The sequence below is a fragment of the Serinus canaria genome, chromosome 15 (assembly GCF_022539315.1).
Source record: "Serinus canaria isolate serCan28SL12 chromosome 15, serCan2020, whole genome shotgun sequence".
Taxonomy (NCBI): Eukaryota; Metazoa; Chordata; class Aves; order Passeriformes; family Fringillidae; genus Serinus; species Serinus canaria.
This window is the reverse complement of record NC_066329.1, coordinates 12142774-12159315: the sequence shown is the minus strand read 5'-3', so window position 1 is coordinate 12159315 and position 16542 is coordinate 12142774. Positions and strand designations below refer to the sequence as shown.

The following is a 16542-nucleotide window of genomic DNA, read 5'->3' as shown; positions in this document are numbered from 1 at the left end:
GTGCAGCTGACAGTCTGTGCACCACCCATGCTCCTGTCAGCACTGAGCCTGCTGGGGTGCTGGCTGTGCTAGGGCTGTGTCCCTTGTCCCCAGCTGTGTGTGTCCCAGAGCTGCTTGTGGGGTGTTTGGGACGGTCACTGGATGTGCTTTGTGCAGCCTTGGGGGCTCCTGGTGGATTCCTCAGGCAGTGGAGAGGCAGCAGAGGTTGTCCCCACTGTGTCCCTCATGGTTTTTACAGCTGAGAGGTATTTGATGTCCTGCTTCATATACCTGAGAGCACAGCCAGAGTGTTGGTGACCCTGGGGACACTGGAGTGAGGTGGTGACATGCAGCTGGCAGGCACAGCTCGCTGGGTTCCGTTAGGAGCAGTTACTTCAGTTTGAGGAGCTGACACAGTTGGAGTGGGAGCTGCTGGGGCTGAACATCATGCAGGACATCATGCTGGGACTCACCCTCCTGTGCTGTGAGTCTTGGGAGACTTGTTGGGATCCTTGGCTTGGTGCAATGGCTCTTGCATGCAAGAGGAGGTCTGGGTTGTCCCACAACACAGCTCAGCTGCTGCTCAAACCATTTTAGATCTTGTTTGCATTTCCTTTTTCCATCAGTCAGTCTCCTCCTTGGTAGGAGGCAGCTCAGTCTCTGGGATTTGGGGAAAATAATTTTGGGTGATGGTTGTGAGAGAGGGAGTGTGAGCTGCCTTTAAGTGTATCTCACTTGCAGCAGTAGTGGTTAAATAGAGCTGTCTTCAATCATCCCCTTCTCTCCCCTCTAAATTTGATTCTCCTTCAAGCCATCTTCCCAATATTGATGTTGTGTGCCATCCTGATTAACTCCCTGCTTCCCAGGGCTGCCCTGTGTGTATCCCGCTGGGATGTGTGTGCCTGAGGAGTCCCTGCTCCTCCTCGGCCTCCTGCCTCCTCCCTGGCAATAGGAGGAAATTTAAATGTTTCTGAAGAGCAACATTTCCATTTCAAAAGCTGTTCGTTCAAGTGCGTCTGGAGTGGGATTTCTCTCCCCCACTCCTCTCTGAATGGGAGCTTTAGAAGTCTCATTTCCTCTGCTTGATAACACCAGGCTGAGAAGGGCTTTTGTCTTTTCATTTCCCCTCAATTTTTTATTTTTAAATCAGTGAGGTTTGGAGAAGCTGCCGTGGTGGATTTTCCCTCCTCCCCCCATCTTTGCCCATGTGCTGGAGGATGCACCTGGCATCACCCAGTGAAGGAGCTGGAGCTTCCTGGGGCACAGCCCACCTGGGAGCACCCTGTCACTCCCCCTGGGAGCAGAGCAGGAGGAGGTTTGCTGCCCTGTCTGTGCTGTGGAGCTCTGTGCTGCCCTTCCCAGCCCTCCACACGGGGCTCTGGTGTCCCAGCACCCTCAGGACAGTGCTGACTGTGTTGGTGCTGAGCCTGGCTCAGGATCTGGCCCTGTGTTTCCAGCACATGATGCTGCAGTGGCTGCAGTCCTGCTCACTGGTTGCCTGCTTGCTTTTTGGCTGATGTAGCTTTTCCAGTTGGTGTGGAATTGTGTTTTTTGATGGAATGCTCAGCAGAGAGCAGATGTAGTGCCCAGCTCCCACTTCTGCAGGACTGATGGGTGTGGATGTAGGCACTGTCCCAGCAGTGCAATGGCATTTGTGCTGTTCACTGGAGTATTGCATGGGTATAAAAAGGGATTTTCATTCTGCAGAAGCCTTTTTAACAACACCTGAGCTTGCTTTTCACATGGTATCTGGGCCTGGAGGACTTTCTACCTAGCTGGGATTTGGCAGGGACTATTCCAGCACCTTCTCTCAGAGGGAATTTGCCTGTGGGGTTAACATGGATCTTGATGCTTCATCCCTGCCTGGTTGACATGCTGGGAAGACTCAGAACTTGCTTTACTGCATGTGGTAATTGAAAGAGGATGAGTGTTATAGGAAAAATAAAATATTGGGAGGCTAAAGCTTTTAAAGGCATGGAGTGAGTGTTCATTCCCCTGAGGTTTATTGGGTTAGGTGACAAGGTGTTTCCTAGGCTGCCACAGGAGGTTTGGGGATTGTGCCTGCACCCCCAGGCAGGCACCTCCCTGCCTTCCTAAAGAAACTCCCTGAGCAGCAGGCACAAGTAGAAATGCAAAAAGAGGCTCTGGTGATGATTCAGAGGTTCCTGTGGAGGCTGCCCAAAATGGGCTGACCCCAGGGAGTGCAGGGGAGGTTTGAGCCCCAGCAAGGAGGAGCCACAAGCTCCCCATTACCTTAAAAATGCTGTTCTGCAGCTGGGGGTGACCCTGCTGCCTGGCTGAGTGCCAAATTGGGCAGTTAAAAATTTCCCTCCCTGCCTTTGCACATCATGCAATCACAGTTTGGTCCTTTTTAAGAGGTTTCAGACATGAGCTCGTGTGTGCAGTGTCAGCACGGGTGGCTGCTGGCTGAACAAATTACAGAAAGAGCATTAAAGTTGCAGATGGAGGAGTGGAAGGGTTTGAGTTTAACTTGTCCTCCCCTTGTCTGCTGGAGGCAGCAGGACCCTGTGTTTGCTGTGGCTGCCCCTCTGATCCCAGCCTGGGGCAGGCTCTGCCTTGTGCTGAGCAGGTCACTGGCTGCACTGCTCCATCCTCCCATCTGCTGGGTGGGCTCAGGCTTTCTGTACCTGCCCAAACCATGCATTTGTTCACAGCTCTTTTGGGGCACTTGCTGTTGGCCTGGAATGCTCCACACATGCCAGCATCTCTTCCATCTCAGCCTTTTCCTTCCCTTTGCAGAAGTGCAATACCTTTCCTGCAGCTTCCCAGAACCAGGACCTCACTCTGCTTGCCTGCTCAGTTCCAAGTTATTCCCCTAAGGCAAGCACCAAGATGAGATTTTTATTAATTTTTTTTTCTTTTGACTTGGACACTTTTTCAGCGTTAACAAAAGGCAAATCGCTGGCAGAGAGTCTTACCAGATGTATCAACTGTACTGAAGATGCTCAAAGAAAAAGTTCCCAGAATCTTTCTGAATGTTGCAGAAAGGCATATTTTCTTGTAAACTTGTTCTTGGAAGTGACAGAGTTGTTTTGGCTGAAATTCCCTGTTTAGGAAAAAAAAAAAAGAAAAAAGGAAAAAAAAAAGAGTAGAAGTGCCTAAAGCCAATATTCAGCGTGGAAAATTTCAGTCCAGACAGTCACTGTTTGTTCAAACTTAAAAGTCAGCAGAAAATCCAGGGATGCAGAATAGGCAGTGTTGGGGAATTCTTAATGAGAGGTGGAGCAATTAGCTCCTCGTTGTAATGAGTAGATGGGTAGGTGAGAATTCATCACTCCTCTAAGTCAGTGGGGAACGTTGGCATTCAATGCAATTATTATCCACTAATGGGGAAACGCGGGGAGGGAATGAGAGGCACAGCATCCATTTGTCGGGTAATGCCTTCGGTGGCTCTGGGAGTTTGCCCGAGTCAGGATTTCCGAATTTGACCCGTTATTTTAGGCTGCCTCTGAGTCCATGAGTGTGTTTGGTGGTGCTGCTGTAGAATTCTGCAGTGCTGAGATCCAGAGGCAGCATCTGTTCCCTGGAACACCACGGAGCAGCTCTTTAGAGCACCAGCAAGTTTTGTGAGACCAGATACGAGGCTTTGGTTACTGCATTTACTGAGGCTCTGGCTGGCAAGGTTTTACCACCCTCGTAAATCTGCCGGGGAGGGGAGGCAGGGAGGGAGGGGTCAGCATTTGGTACTGGTTTTGCAATTAAATTGCTTCAAGCTGTTGAAACATTGGGGGAAGTTTTTTGACCTACTTTCGTGCAAGCTTTAGAAATTGTTGGGATGTTTTCTGCTCTGTCTGCGTGGAATTCAGCTGGGTTACGGTGGAAAGGAATTTCGTGGGTCTGCTCGTAAAGTCAGATCTATTTAAAAAAAATTAATTAAATTTAAAAAAAACCCATATCTTTGTCTTCAGAGAGCTCCTTAGTCTCCAGCTTCATGAATTCCCATGAGAGCACGTAGTGAGTGAGAGAGATCCCTGTTTTGTACATGCCATGGAGAGTGGGGATGGAGGAAGGAGGAGGATGCTGCCTTGATCCCACACCTGGCATCCCTCGAGGCTGGCCTTGCAGGGGAACACCCAGGTGCTCCTGGCTGGTGAGCAGCACCCAGGTGCTCCCCAGAGCACACTCAGGTCCCCATCCTGCTCCTGCAGCCCAGCAAGAGGCCAGCAGAATTTAGGAATTAAAACCTGGTTTGGAGGGCCAGGCTGCAGAAAGAGCCATTAGCAAGCAGATGGCCAGGAACAAAAGAGTTGCAGTAACTCGATGTACTTTTCACTGCTCAGACTCCCTGACTTTTTGTACTCATGCACCTCCCTGGGGAAAGGAGACATTAATTTTCACCTCCATAACTTTTTCCCTCTGTCAGTGCTGTCATGCTGGGGCTTAAGATATGTCAGAGTGTGTTGGACACTTTTCCAATTAAAAACCCAAATTCCTTTAGTCTGTATTTGGCTCACTTAGGAGTTTTATATGTGTGTTTTTACCTAAAAACCTGACTTTGCTTTCCTGCTTGGTTCTCATCCCAGGGAGTGTGGGAAGCCCTGGGGGCTCAGTGTCTGCTCAGAGTGTGATGCTGCTCATCCCTGGGCTCCTGGACAGGGAGGATGAGCTGCTGGCTCTGCAGTGTGGCACAGCCCCACATGGATGGGCATTTGGGAGGGGTGTTGGCTGGGGGAATGCTGGAATGTTCTCTGGCTCAGTGCTGCCATGAGAGGCTCAGGTGGTGGAGGCATTTCCACAAGGAGATCCCCCGATCACAAGTTCCTGTGAGGTTTTTTTTGGGGAATTAATTTGAGCACAAATTGAGTGGCCCCAGCCTATCCTCCCTGCCTTGGCAATCTCCTCCAGCCCGTGAGGACAGGAGATGTGAGAGTGGGCAGGAGTTGAAGATAACACCTCTTAATCCCTCCTGGTGCTGCAGCAGGAAATGCTGCTGCTGGCTGATAATTAGAAAGTGAACAGACTGTGAAGAGATGATGTTGGCATCCCTAAATCTCTGTCCTGGGCTTGGGGGAACATCACTAATGATCTGGATTAGAGAGGCAGAGAGAGACCCGGGCTCAGTGAGGATGAGATGTAGGGCAAACACCGTGTGCCCTGCTGAGATCCTGAGGCTCATCCAGGCAAGCAGCTCTGTTCTCCTGGGACACACTCCTGGGCTCTGGGGGTTTGCAAGCTCCACTGGGGAGTTTTGAAGAGGCAGCTGATGCAGTCAAGGGATCAGCAAGGTCAAAATGCACTTTGCAGAGGGAGTTAGGTGCAGATGGAGCGTAGCTGGCAATGTGCTGCCTCCTGAGGGTGGGAAGTAGCTGAAAAAGTGACCCTTCAGGAAGGCTGGGCTGCATCCAGCTGTAGGTGCTGAGCTGAAGCAGGGCACAGATGTGTTTTTAAATCCCTCCACCTCACATGAATTCTCTGTGAGTATCACAAGCTGGGTCAATAATGAAAAATAAGCAGGTTGAGATGCGCTGGTGCAGGTTCCAGTGTGTCCTAGACCACCCTTGGGGTTCCCAATGTAATTTTTTCTTGTGGGCCCAGTGTTGGTGTGTCTGAAGGCAGGGACATCAGATTTACCTGGAGACTTGCTTGCTCCTCAAGGCCTCAGTAGGCAGTTGGCTTATCCTTTTCCTTCCTCTCTTTCTTGCATGTATTTAAAGTCACTGCTTAACAGTGAACAGCGGGCTTGCTCCGTTAGCTGTGTTGGGAATTTTTATTCTGAAGCATGTAGAAGAAACCCACCCCAAAGTCTGGCCTTGCTCTCTGACAACCTCCTCAGTGATAATTGTTTTCTTCAGTGCCAGCACCTCCTCTTGCTGCGGGGAGGTTGGAGCAGCCTCTGCCCCCCTCACACCCACCCTTGTTATCATATAAATCACAAAACAAGGCCAGGGATAAACAGGAGCTGCAGTAGCTGTTAGCCATGTGTAAAAACAAATCACATGGAAACAGTATAATTACTGAGAAAATATCAACTTGAGTAATGCAGTAATTGTTTTCTTCCCTCCAGCAGATTTATTCCACCTCTCCTGGCTCTTGCTGGTTGGGAAGTCTGTGACTCCACGTTAATAAGGAGAATTTCACATTTCACACTGCACTTGCTCAGGGTATGAACTGTCTAGAGCAGGGGAATATATTTTGAGGGTTTCTTGAGAGCTGTAAGAAGCAGAGCACTAGCTGAAATATCTCTGACCATTGGGGTCTTCCCCGTGCTCTGAGCAGGCTCTTGTCTTGGCACACCTCTTTTCAAGCCCCTTTTGTGCTTTATAAGGGCTTCTTTATGCCTTGTATAATCCATGAGCTCTGCTTTTTGGATGTCAGCCCTGCACAGATAAGATTTTTTTTTTTTTTTTTGCCTTTGGTTTTTCTTTCTTTTTGCTGCTTGTCATTTTGTTGATTTAGAGAGGTGCTTGTGACATGACAGTGCCCAGTATGTGAGGTCCAAGGACATTGCCTCTCTCTATTGCTGTAATCATCTCCTAATACCAGACAATGATGATGTTTGTGCTGTGACTTGCAGCTATTTCCCTTACTCAGCTTTGCTGCTATTTTGCTTCACATTCTGCAAGGTAAAAAAGATAAAAATATATCAGGACCAGGTTCCCAAGGTGTTTTGTTCCAAGCAGGAGTTTAAAGATGCCCTGTCCTGCACATTGGCAGAGAAGAGAAAGTATCATTTGTTTCATGTGCATAGTGAGGAGCCTTTCTCTCCTGCATTTTTGGCAGGTAGCTTCCTTTCCTTTAGAAAAACCTACCCACTGCCACTTCCCCTTCCTGTGCCTTAATCTGAACAAGATTTCATGAACAGCTAATTTATCTTTTTGCTTCTTGTGGTTGTCCTGCTCCTCTTGACTTGAAAAAAAACCAAAACCACAAAAAAAAACCCTAGTTGTGGAGAACACAAAGCCTTCCCTTGGCAGCAGACTGACCATTTTTGATGTCTAATGCTGGGAAAGTAAAACAAGACAGGATCTTCTCTTCAGGATTCTGCAGAAAGCTCTCATGTTCTTCTAGCTTCTCTTCTGAATGGATGCTGGATACAACCAGCTTAGCCTTTCTCGTGCCTTTGTGCTCCTAGGGCTGGATGGGCTGGGGCAGGACAGGGAGAGTGGGGTTTTGGGGTGCTCCTTTGCTCTCTGTCCCTTGATGGCAGCAGTGGGAAGGGCACTGGTGCCTCCAGGCTGCACCCAGCAGGGAAGGGTGAAAGCCTCCCAGCAGATGCTGTTGGGATGCTGGGCAATGCTGGGTGGTATCTGCACACTCACCACACTCAGCATGAGCTGTAGCAGGGCTGCTGAGTGACCCAGAGCCATCACCCACAAGCCTGGTTAGCTGGGGGAGCACACAGGGGTCCACAAGCCACCATCCAGCTCCATCATGGCAGGAGGAGCAGCCTGGGCAGAGGCTCAGCCCTGGCCTTTCACAGGTGTCAGCACAGAACAATGTTGGCTTTCTACAGGGCTGCTGTAATGAAGGTGGCAGAGTTGTGTGAACTTCTTGCCTTGTTTGCCTGCCCCATCCCTCCCCTCCCCTCCCAGCAGCTGCACTGTGCTGCCTGCCCAGCCTGGCAGTGGTTTAGGGTTACCAATGGAGCCACCTCTCCTCTTCCCCCCTCCAGGAAAAGAAATCCATCCACTCACCAAGCAAATGAATAGATAAACTTTTAATTAAGGCTCTGGGTGGCTGCCAGAGAGGAGTGTCCTGGGTCAGGGTAGGCTGGTGGTGTGCTGTGATCCCATCTCTGTGGGCCAGTGGCTGTTAAACAGCTGCCTCATCCCATGTGTGTTCACCTGTGGTGGGCAGGCTCATCCAGGCAGCTTGGATGGCAGAAGTGGGCTGCTCTGCTGGGAGCTGCCCAGGGGAAGGGGGAGGCAGGAGAGGCAGCCTGGCTGCAGGAGCTCCTGCCATACCTGAGGGCAGGAGAGGCAGCCTGGCTGCAGGAGGCTCCTGCCATACCTGAGGCAGGAGAGGCAGCCTGGCTGCAGGAGCTCCTGCCATACCTGAGACAGGAGAGGCAGCCTGGCTGCAGGAGCTCCTGCCATACCTGAGACAGGAGAGGCAGCCTGGCTGCAGGAGCTCCTGCCATACCCGAGGCAGGAGAGGCAGCCTGGCTGCAGGAGCTCCTGCCATACCCGAGGCAGGAGAGGCAGCCTGGCTGCAGGAGGCTCCTGCCATACCTGAGACAGGAGAGGCAGCCTGGCTGCAGGAGGCTCCTGCCATACCAGCCACTTGGGCTCAGCAAAGGTGTTGCACTGCTGAGGGCAAAGCTGAATGTTTTGGTGGTTTGCCCTCTGCCCTGGGGTGTCAGAGCTGCTCCCTGTCATGGCCTTGGAGGTTTTGATCTCTCCATTCTCTCTGACTTGAAGCGTCTTGTTGAGCTGAGAGCCTCTTCACCTGGAATTTGAAAAACGTCAGTTTGGTCTGTTTTTATCTTGGCTCACCTATCCCCTTTTTCTCCATATTTGGATGGATGTGTGCAACATCCAACGCTCAGAGGATGCCCAGGGCTTGGGAAGAGATGGAGAAAGGCGGCTATGAAGGAGCTAGGAGCCTTCTTTCCTCCCAGGGACTGCTCTCACAGCCCCTTCTCCTTCAGCATGGTTCATGCTGCTCTTGTCTCTGGCACAAGGAGGACATGATTGTGGTGTCTCATTTTTGTCTTGAGCCCTCTGAAGGGACAGAGGTGCTGGGAGCTCCTGAATATGGATGGTTTATTGATTCTCTGGGAACATGAGCAGCACTCAAGGTGGTGTGAGCCTCTGAGGCTTTGTCAGGAGGAAGAGCTGCAGTCGTGTCCCTGGGAGAATAACCTGCTTCTCTTTGGAGATGCTGGAGGTTATGGAGCCCTGTGTGATGTGATCTGACAGCTGGTCCTCCCTCGTCTGGCAGGTTTTTTTTGAGGGTTCTGTGCATCTCAGAAGGCTGGGAATGGGCCAGGGAGCTGTGGGAGGATGAGAGAAGGATCCAGAGTCTCCTGGGAGAGGGATGATCTGGTTGTTTTACCCTTCCCAGGAGCGTGGCCTGCCTGGCAAGCTGGAGCCCGTGTCCCCCGTGAGCCCTGCCCACGCCGAGGCCGAGCTGGAGCTGCTGCCCGCCCGGCTCTCCAAGGAGGAGCTCATCCAGAACATGGACCGCGTGGACCGCGAGATCACCATGGTGGAGCAGCAGATCTCCAAGCTGAAGAAGAAGCAGGTAGGAGGCTGTGGTCTGGAGGGGAACACGTGTCCTCGCTTCTGCACGCTGCCACAGGCCCTGTCCTTGCCCCTGTGTGACCACAAGAGGGGAAGTGGCGGTGCCAGTGCACCAGGATCATCTGTGTCCCTGCTCCCTGCTGGGACATGGGTGGTGGCTGCTGTGCCTGCAGTGTGGAGCTGCTAGTCACACGATGAGGGAGAGAGCTTTGGAAACCCAGCTCGTAGCTCTTTGCATGTCAGAGAACCTAAAAGGGGGAAAAACGTGTCCTCAGTGCCTTGGCAGTGGATGTGCAAGTGGTGAGGAGCAGAGCTGGAAGCACAGCCTGGGTTGTCCAAGTCATCTGGACACCCTAGTGTAGCACAAGGTCTTTTCTTTCTCCTTGCCAGCAATTGTCTCTCCCCAGTGCTGCTGTTGCTGCCAGTACTGGGCTGTTGAAACGTTGCTGCAGTGACCAAATGGCCCTTCCAGTGCATCCAGTCCCCTTTCTCTGGGACTTTCCAGCTCGGCAGCCTTGAGCAGCATCTGATCCAGCTCCAGTCAGGGCTGTGCTTGAGCAGGGATTTGAATCTGATCTTCCTGGTTGCAGCTTTACCCTGCACAGGAGCACTCCCCATCAAAAGGATGGCCCACTCAGTGTTGGCCTGTACATAATTACCATAAACCCATTAAGAGATTAATATGACAAAACCTTCAGGGACATCTGTGAAAAAACCCACAGACTTAAAGGCTTTCACTTTTTAAAGCAAATCACTGCCTCTTTTTTTTTTTCTGGTTGTTTTTTCTTTGCTTGGGATGAGTTTCTGAACTCTCTGATGGCTGCTAATCCCACACTGCCCAAGAGGAGTGACCTTTCCCAAGGGGCTGTAGCTACAGTAGGAATTTGGGAATGGAGGAAAACCTCTGCTTGGACTGTTTGTTGAAGCTCTTTAGAGTGAGCATGCACTTGCTCTTCCCCTTGAGATCTTTATTTTCCTATACCAAACATAATTACTTTCTGTCCTGCAAGACAAAGCAGGAATATTTTCATTTTGTTTTCAACAAATATGACTTAATTAATGCCAAGGACTCTTTTTTTCATGTGTTGCTTCGTATCTGCAGAGGTGTGTGAGCAGAAGCAGCTGTGCTGGGGGTGTGAGGCAGAGCTCTGTGTGCCAGCTCACAGGACCCAGAGGAACATCTGGAGTGATGGAAACCACAGAGGTTCCTCTTGCTGGTTTGGGGTGAAGGCAGCCCTTCCCCTCTCCTAGCTGGAGAGGACACCTGGCTGCTGGTCCACGTTTCTTACTCACATTTGAGGAAAGAGATGCCAACCATGATCATTTCCTGCTCTGGAAAAGGGCTTCCCAAGTGGGAAGGGCAGGGAAAGTCCCTGTCATGGCATCTAAGAGGACTGACAGCTCTGATGATCCACTGCCTGACTTTTCAGGGATGCTGAGGATCTTTGCTGATGCTGACAGGAGCAGCATATGCTCTTCGCCCTTAAAATCAAACTGTCTTTCTGTGAGGAAATGGGGTTTTTAGTGTTGGCTGCTCAATTGCTTTATTTCTTCCCTAGGAACAAATTTTATGATTCTTCCTGCCCACAAAAATGCTCTGTTTAATGGGGAAGAAGGTGAAAGTGGCTGTTGGCAGTACAAGTGTCCCCTCCCTTCCTTTTATTCTATTTTTTTTTTTTAATTTTTGGCACATGGTGGCAAAGTTATATGGTAGCAAAACTGACCCCCCCACTGTGGCCTCCTTCCCCATCCCAGTCCTCCCCAGAGCTAGCACATCTGGGAGGAAGTGTTTTTGGAGCAGGGGGTCCTGTCTGAGATGCTCCAGGAACGTTTTGTGCATCTGAGCTGTCAGTGCAGGAGCAGGAGTGAGGGAAAGCAGTGAGCCTGGAACAGATACTGCTCCTGCAGGAACATCAGTGGAGCAGGGGAGAAATTGTATGCAGCCAGAATATCCTAATGCTTTTCCCCTCTGTCTCTGGGAGGCCTTCTCAGGGTAATTAAATACACTTTATGGAAAGGCTGTGCAAAAAAAAAAAAAATTAAAAAAAAATCCCAACCAACCACAATCCACCATCTCTCTCTTTCTGGTTGTTCCAAAAATGGCAGGGAAGGCTCTGCCTGGACTTTGCAAGAAGCAAAGCTGAGAAACCTTCCCCAAACCCTGCACACCCCTGGCAGGAGGCCACCTCCGTCAGCCATCCCCCGCTCATTCATGCGCCATATGCGCTCAAATCTCTCCGAGTCCTCTCTCCCCCTCTTCCTGACAGGGAAGGATAATCCTTATGCATTTATTCCTGGCAGCAACACCGGGATCTGAAGGAGAAATAAACTGCTGGGCTGTTCCCTGCAGCGGCGCCTGAGCCTCCCTGGGCGCTGAGCTCAGCCAAGGGCTCTCCGGGAGTACAACACTCCCACCTGGTGATGGAGGTGGAGCCGGCTGGGTGGAAGAGTTCCAGGGTTTCTCTTCCATCGGGCTGAGCTTCCTGTGTTCTCTTTGAAGGTGGTTTTCAGAGCTGCCCTGTGGCTGGAAGGTTCTGCTCTGCCCAGGCAGGTGAAGCATCCCAGTGCCCAGGTGAGGGCAGCTGGGTGCGTGTGTGACAGCCTTGGCTTCACCAGGCAGGTGTCTGCAGCACGGGAGCTGGTACCTGCAGGGATGGGGCCTTCCTGAACTATCACCCACCTTCCTGAAGTATCTCCCACCTTCCCACCAGTGCTGCAGCCTGCAGTGTCCCTCTCTAGCACTTGGTCCAGCCAAAGGGCCTCTCTCCTGGAGGAGGCACCTCTTCCACTTGGGAATGGTTTGCCCTGTGGGTACTGTGGCTAATGGTGGCATCTTGCATCCCTTCAGCACTGCTGCCCTGTCCTCCATTTGGGGAGAGGAGGGAGGCCTTGGGCAGCCACTGCTGGGTGGAGGGAAGGAGTGTGCAGCCATCAGGAGTGTGCAGCCATCATCTCTCATCCCACTCTCTCCCTGTAAAGGTCACAGTCCCAGCCTGGCTTTTGTGGCAGACCTTTAAGAAATGCATTTTGTCCCTGTCTGGGAACCCTGACCTATTTTGCTTTGCCATTTCCCACAGCTCCCAGGAGGAGCTGTCGAGGCTGCAGTCAGGTGTGCTGCCTCCAGCCTGTCCTCACATCCTCACCCCAGCATCTGGCCCTTTAATATCCATACAGTGCTACTCCACAGCGGGTAGAGTTGAATTCTCTACTGTATTTCAGCTATAATTAGATTTGTATTTTTTCTTCTAATGAGCTGTTTTTAATGAGCCTTCACTTAGTGGTGAACTTTCGTTTCCTGATAGGCCATCAAACCCTCTCCTCTGAAATCCCTTGCTACACACCCGACCACTTGGCAGAGTTTTTGTGGGTTTCCAGAACGATGTAGCCAAGTTTTGGATGCTTTGACTTTTTTTTAAAACACAAATATTTTCCCCATGAGAAGTGGATGTATCTGATCCTTTGCTGATTTGTTCTTTGGAGTTTTTTAAGTTTATCCCATGGGAGTGAGGATGTGTGATAGGGTGCCTTAGGAGGACACCAGGGAAGAGCTGGCAGGTCCTGGAAGTGCTGCTTCTGTGCCAAATACAGCTTTGCAGCCCATGGTTTCAGCAGTGGCAAGGTTCATCCCCCTCCAGGGTGCAGATGGTTCAAGCTGGGCAGGTCCTGGCTGCTCTCACTCGTGGCTGGAATGACTCTAACGCCGTTGGTGATGCCAATTTATGGGACACAGGCTCTCCTGCACTGCCAGAGCCTGCTTCCCATTCTGGCCGGAAACAGCAGCTTTTTTGGCTGTATCTTGGTGTTCCCTATGGGAGAGGTATCCACCTGTGGGGAGGTGGAGTCCACAGCATGGGGGACTTCATCCATTGAAACACAATTTTAGGAGTGTGAATTTTCTCAGCTGAGCCATTTGAACTGTCTGGGTGCTTAAGTGCTTTCTTGGGTTCATCCCAAGTGTATCCTCCTGCCCTGGTGTGCTCAAGGTGTCATCAGCAGGAGCAGAGGTGATGGGGAGGAGGAAGAGAGGCTCACCTTCTCAGGCCACCAGCATCTCTAGGGAGTCAGTGCTGTGCTCTGGTGCAAGCCAAGTCCCAGGTGCATTTTCTTCCTAGTACAAGACTCGCTTGATTTTCCTCATGCTTCAACAGGGGATGCTTTAGCTGCAGGGAAAAACAACTGCAAAGATTTGGAGATTGAGAGCGTAGCAGGGGAAAAAACCCTCAGCGTTTTTTGACAGCCGCTCCCTCTCCCGTGCCTGTGCTGCCCCGCAGCTGCCGTGCATGGCTGCGCTCTCCCTCCTCACAGGCTGGCCCCAGGAGGAGCCTGGAGGAATCTGGGATTTCCTCTTTCAGCTGAGCAGTTCCTCAAACTTAGGGATGTCTCCTCCCACCTCAGGGTGTTGCAGGTGGAATGTCAGGTTTAGCTGCTGACCAGGTGGCACGGCAAAGCGCAGGGGTGGCTGGTGCACAAGTCATTTAATGCAGCACAGTCATCCCAAGGCATGTCCTCCAACCACTCCATTGGAAGGTGAAGCTGAGGGTGGAGAGCAGCCTTGCTCATCACCCCTGGCTCCTCCACCTCTCCCTGCACGCAGCAGCAGCTCCAGAGGCAGGTAGCAGCAAGGAGCCGGGCTGGAGCTGTGGTTTCATTTAAGTGTTCCCAGTAAAATCGTTATTTCTAGCCTCAGGCCCGTTCCAGGAGGCTCCTTTGAGGCAGGTCCTCATCCTCCATACCCAAAGCACACCGAGCCACGAGCACAGGGCCGGTGCCTGGGGCAGCCAGTGCTGCGCCTGCGTGGCCGGGGCTGCTGTGAGTTCTCCTCCCTCTCCCCGTGCCTCCCCAGCCCCTGGCTGGCAGGAACTCTCCCACCGTGGCGCTTTCTGCCTCGGTCAGGGCACCACAGAGAGTCTCGTGTGGACGGGGACGGCTGCGTTTGTTGCTGTGACTCACCCTCCTCCTCCCCCCTCTCCTTCCACAGCAACAGTTGGAGGAAGAAGCAGCCAAACCACCAGAGCCTGAAAAACCCATCTCTCCCCCTCCTATTGAGTCCAAACATCGCAGCTTGGTGCAGATCATCTACGACGAGAACAGGGTGAGTCTGGAGATGGTGGAGGGACAAACGTGTGATTGTGCCGTGTCACCGTGGCCAGGGATGGGGAGGTTGGTGAGGATCAGGTGGGGGGTTTTCCTGGGTGTTACCTTTGGGGTGGAGGCCGTGGGAGTGGGATAGAGGGAGCCCTGTCAGGATGGTGTCAGGATGGTTCAGATGAGCACTTAATGTCTTCTGAAGAACCTGCCTGGAGGCTTTCCTATGATCAGCCTTAGAGATGAAGCGTTCAAGAGATGTTTCAGACTCCTCTCTGGTAAACAGTTTGCTTCATCCTCTCCCCTGGGAGTGAACCAGCTTGAAAGCTGCCTCAAGGGGTGGGCTTTGACGTGGTGGGTGGGCTGCATGGATGGAGGGTGACATCTGTGCTGCTCTAATCCTGGCAGGCCAGCTGTGAGCTCTCCTGGCTGTCCCTAAGCCCCCCAGGCTGGAGCAGCAAGGATGTGGATGCAGCCATGGCTGGATTTGTGGATATTTGATGCTGTAAATAGCATTAGCAAAGGTCAGGCTGGCATCCCTGGCTCTGGATCTCTGCCTTGACCGCTCATTTATCAGCCCTTGCCTGTAATAGCAGCCCGAGGAGAGATGAATTTTGCTGTGTGCATCGGAGCGATGCTCAGAAATTGGGCCCTTTGGTAGATAATCAAGCATATTCATTTTCATTTAGGTGTTGGATAAAAAGGATGATTTTGCATAAAAGGAAAACTACCAGTCGCTAATTATTTTGAATTGCGAGGCCTGCGATTTCACTGGGAGCTGCAGAAATCCAGGTGCCTGACTCCTAAAAAGAAAAAAAAATCGCCTACCCTGCGCTCCCAGGCAGTGCAATTTTCCTGGTTTTCCTTTTTCCATCTGCTGCTCTCCCTGAGCAGTAGGAAACCCAGAGCTGGCACGGTCTGTTGTGTGAGTGGGTGAAGGCTGAGGTCGATTTGTTTGAAGCATTAGCAGGCGCCAGCTGGTGATGGCTGCACAGCACTGGGCTTTGGGGGCAGTGCTGAGTGTTCTCAAAGCCATTCTCACCACCAAGTGCCCTCTCTGGGGGTCCTGGGCTAGATGGCTTGTGCCTCCTGTGCAAGAGGGGAGGCTCAAAAAAAGTGAGCTCTCAAATATTTTTATTCCTGTTCATTTGAGCCTCATCCTCCTTGGACACTCTTGTGTAGCTGAACCACATTACAAGGGGAAGAAATGGGTGATGGTGGTGAGGCAGGAGGGAAAGGTGGTCTTCAGCCATCACATGCCCAACAGCCTGCATGGTGGCAGTCCCCATTAGCTGGAGCTCAGGGCTAGGTGTCCTGCCAACCCCCTGTCCTGCTTTGTCACCTCTCGTCTCTGCCCTTGCCAGCAGAAAGGTCACACATTCCCTCCCTTCTGACAGCAGACAGGCTCTGCTCTCCAAGCCTCACCACCACTCAGGGTGGTCCCTTGGCATTTCTGCCCTGTCCCATGGGTGATGGCAGACACTGTGGAGGGCAAGCATGGAGTTCTACATTTCTCCTGGAGAGTCCATGGCCATAACACCTGGGACACTGTCACACACAGTGCTCAGAGCTGGTGGTGTCCCTTTGTCAGTATGAGGGGGATCTCAGCCAGCTTGGTGCCAGGGGTTTCACCATGAACCTTTGTGATGGATGCACTCATTCCAGGTTGGTGCCCAGCAAGCAAAGGTCAGTTGGACACCAGATATTTGTATAATTTCAAATCTGAATCTGTTTATGTCTGAATTATGCCAGGCATGGGCAAACAATGATTCTTCCCTGTTCTTGTCAAGTTCCCTTGTGTGTCGTGTGTGAGGAGCCCATCTGTGGGCAGGAGACTCCAACCACCAACCTTCCCTTTGGCTTGACAGAAACCAGAGCAGGCTGCAGGCAAGTTCCTCCTTTGGAGAGGACAGGATCTGTCTGCTGGCCACAGAGAGCTGGCAGCATCCCTGGCCAGCTGGGATGGCTGAGGGGTGGAAGGAGCCTTTCCAGTACCACAGCAGGGAGAGGCTGAGCTGGGGCTGCTGGGGAAAGGAGTTCTGAGTGTTGTCTTTGTCAAGGCTCCAGTAGCAAGGGTGGGAATCAGGATGTAATTACCCTTCTGAAGAATATTTAGGGCCTCAGCTTTCAGCCTCTCTGAATGTTTGGGATGCATTTTAGTGGTGATTGCTCTGCCTTTGGGGCCAGGAGGAGGAAAGCTGGAAGAGGAAGTGTCTTGGGGTTGGAGTTGAGATTGTGAGTTGGAGAAGAGTGGCTGGTGGTCGGCTGTAGG

The 16542-nt window shown here is 51.8% G+C and overlaps 1 protein-coding gene across 14 annotated transcripts in view; it reads left to right on the top strand.

Moving 5' to 3' along the window:
* The window catches only part of NCOR2 (nuclear receptor corepressor 2), a 225854-nt gene that overhangs the window by 103048 nt on the left and 106264 nt on the right, over positions 1 to 16542 (top strand). For all 14 annotated transcript variants that reach the window (XM_050980353.1, XM_050980352.1, XM_030233515.2 and 11 more), the window contains exons 5-6: positions 9007 to 9186; positions 14164 to 14277. In XM_050980353.1, the coding sequence (XP_050836310.1) occupies positions 9007 to 9186; positions 14164 to 14277 (294 nt within the window). The remainder of the gene's footprint in view (positions 1 to 9006; positions 9187 to 14163; positions 14278 to 16542) is intronic.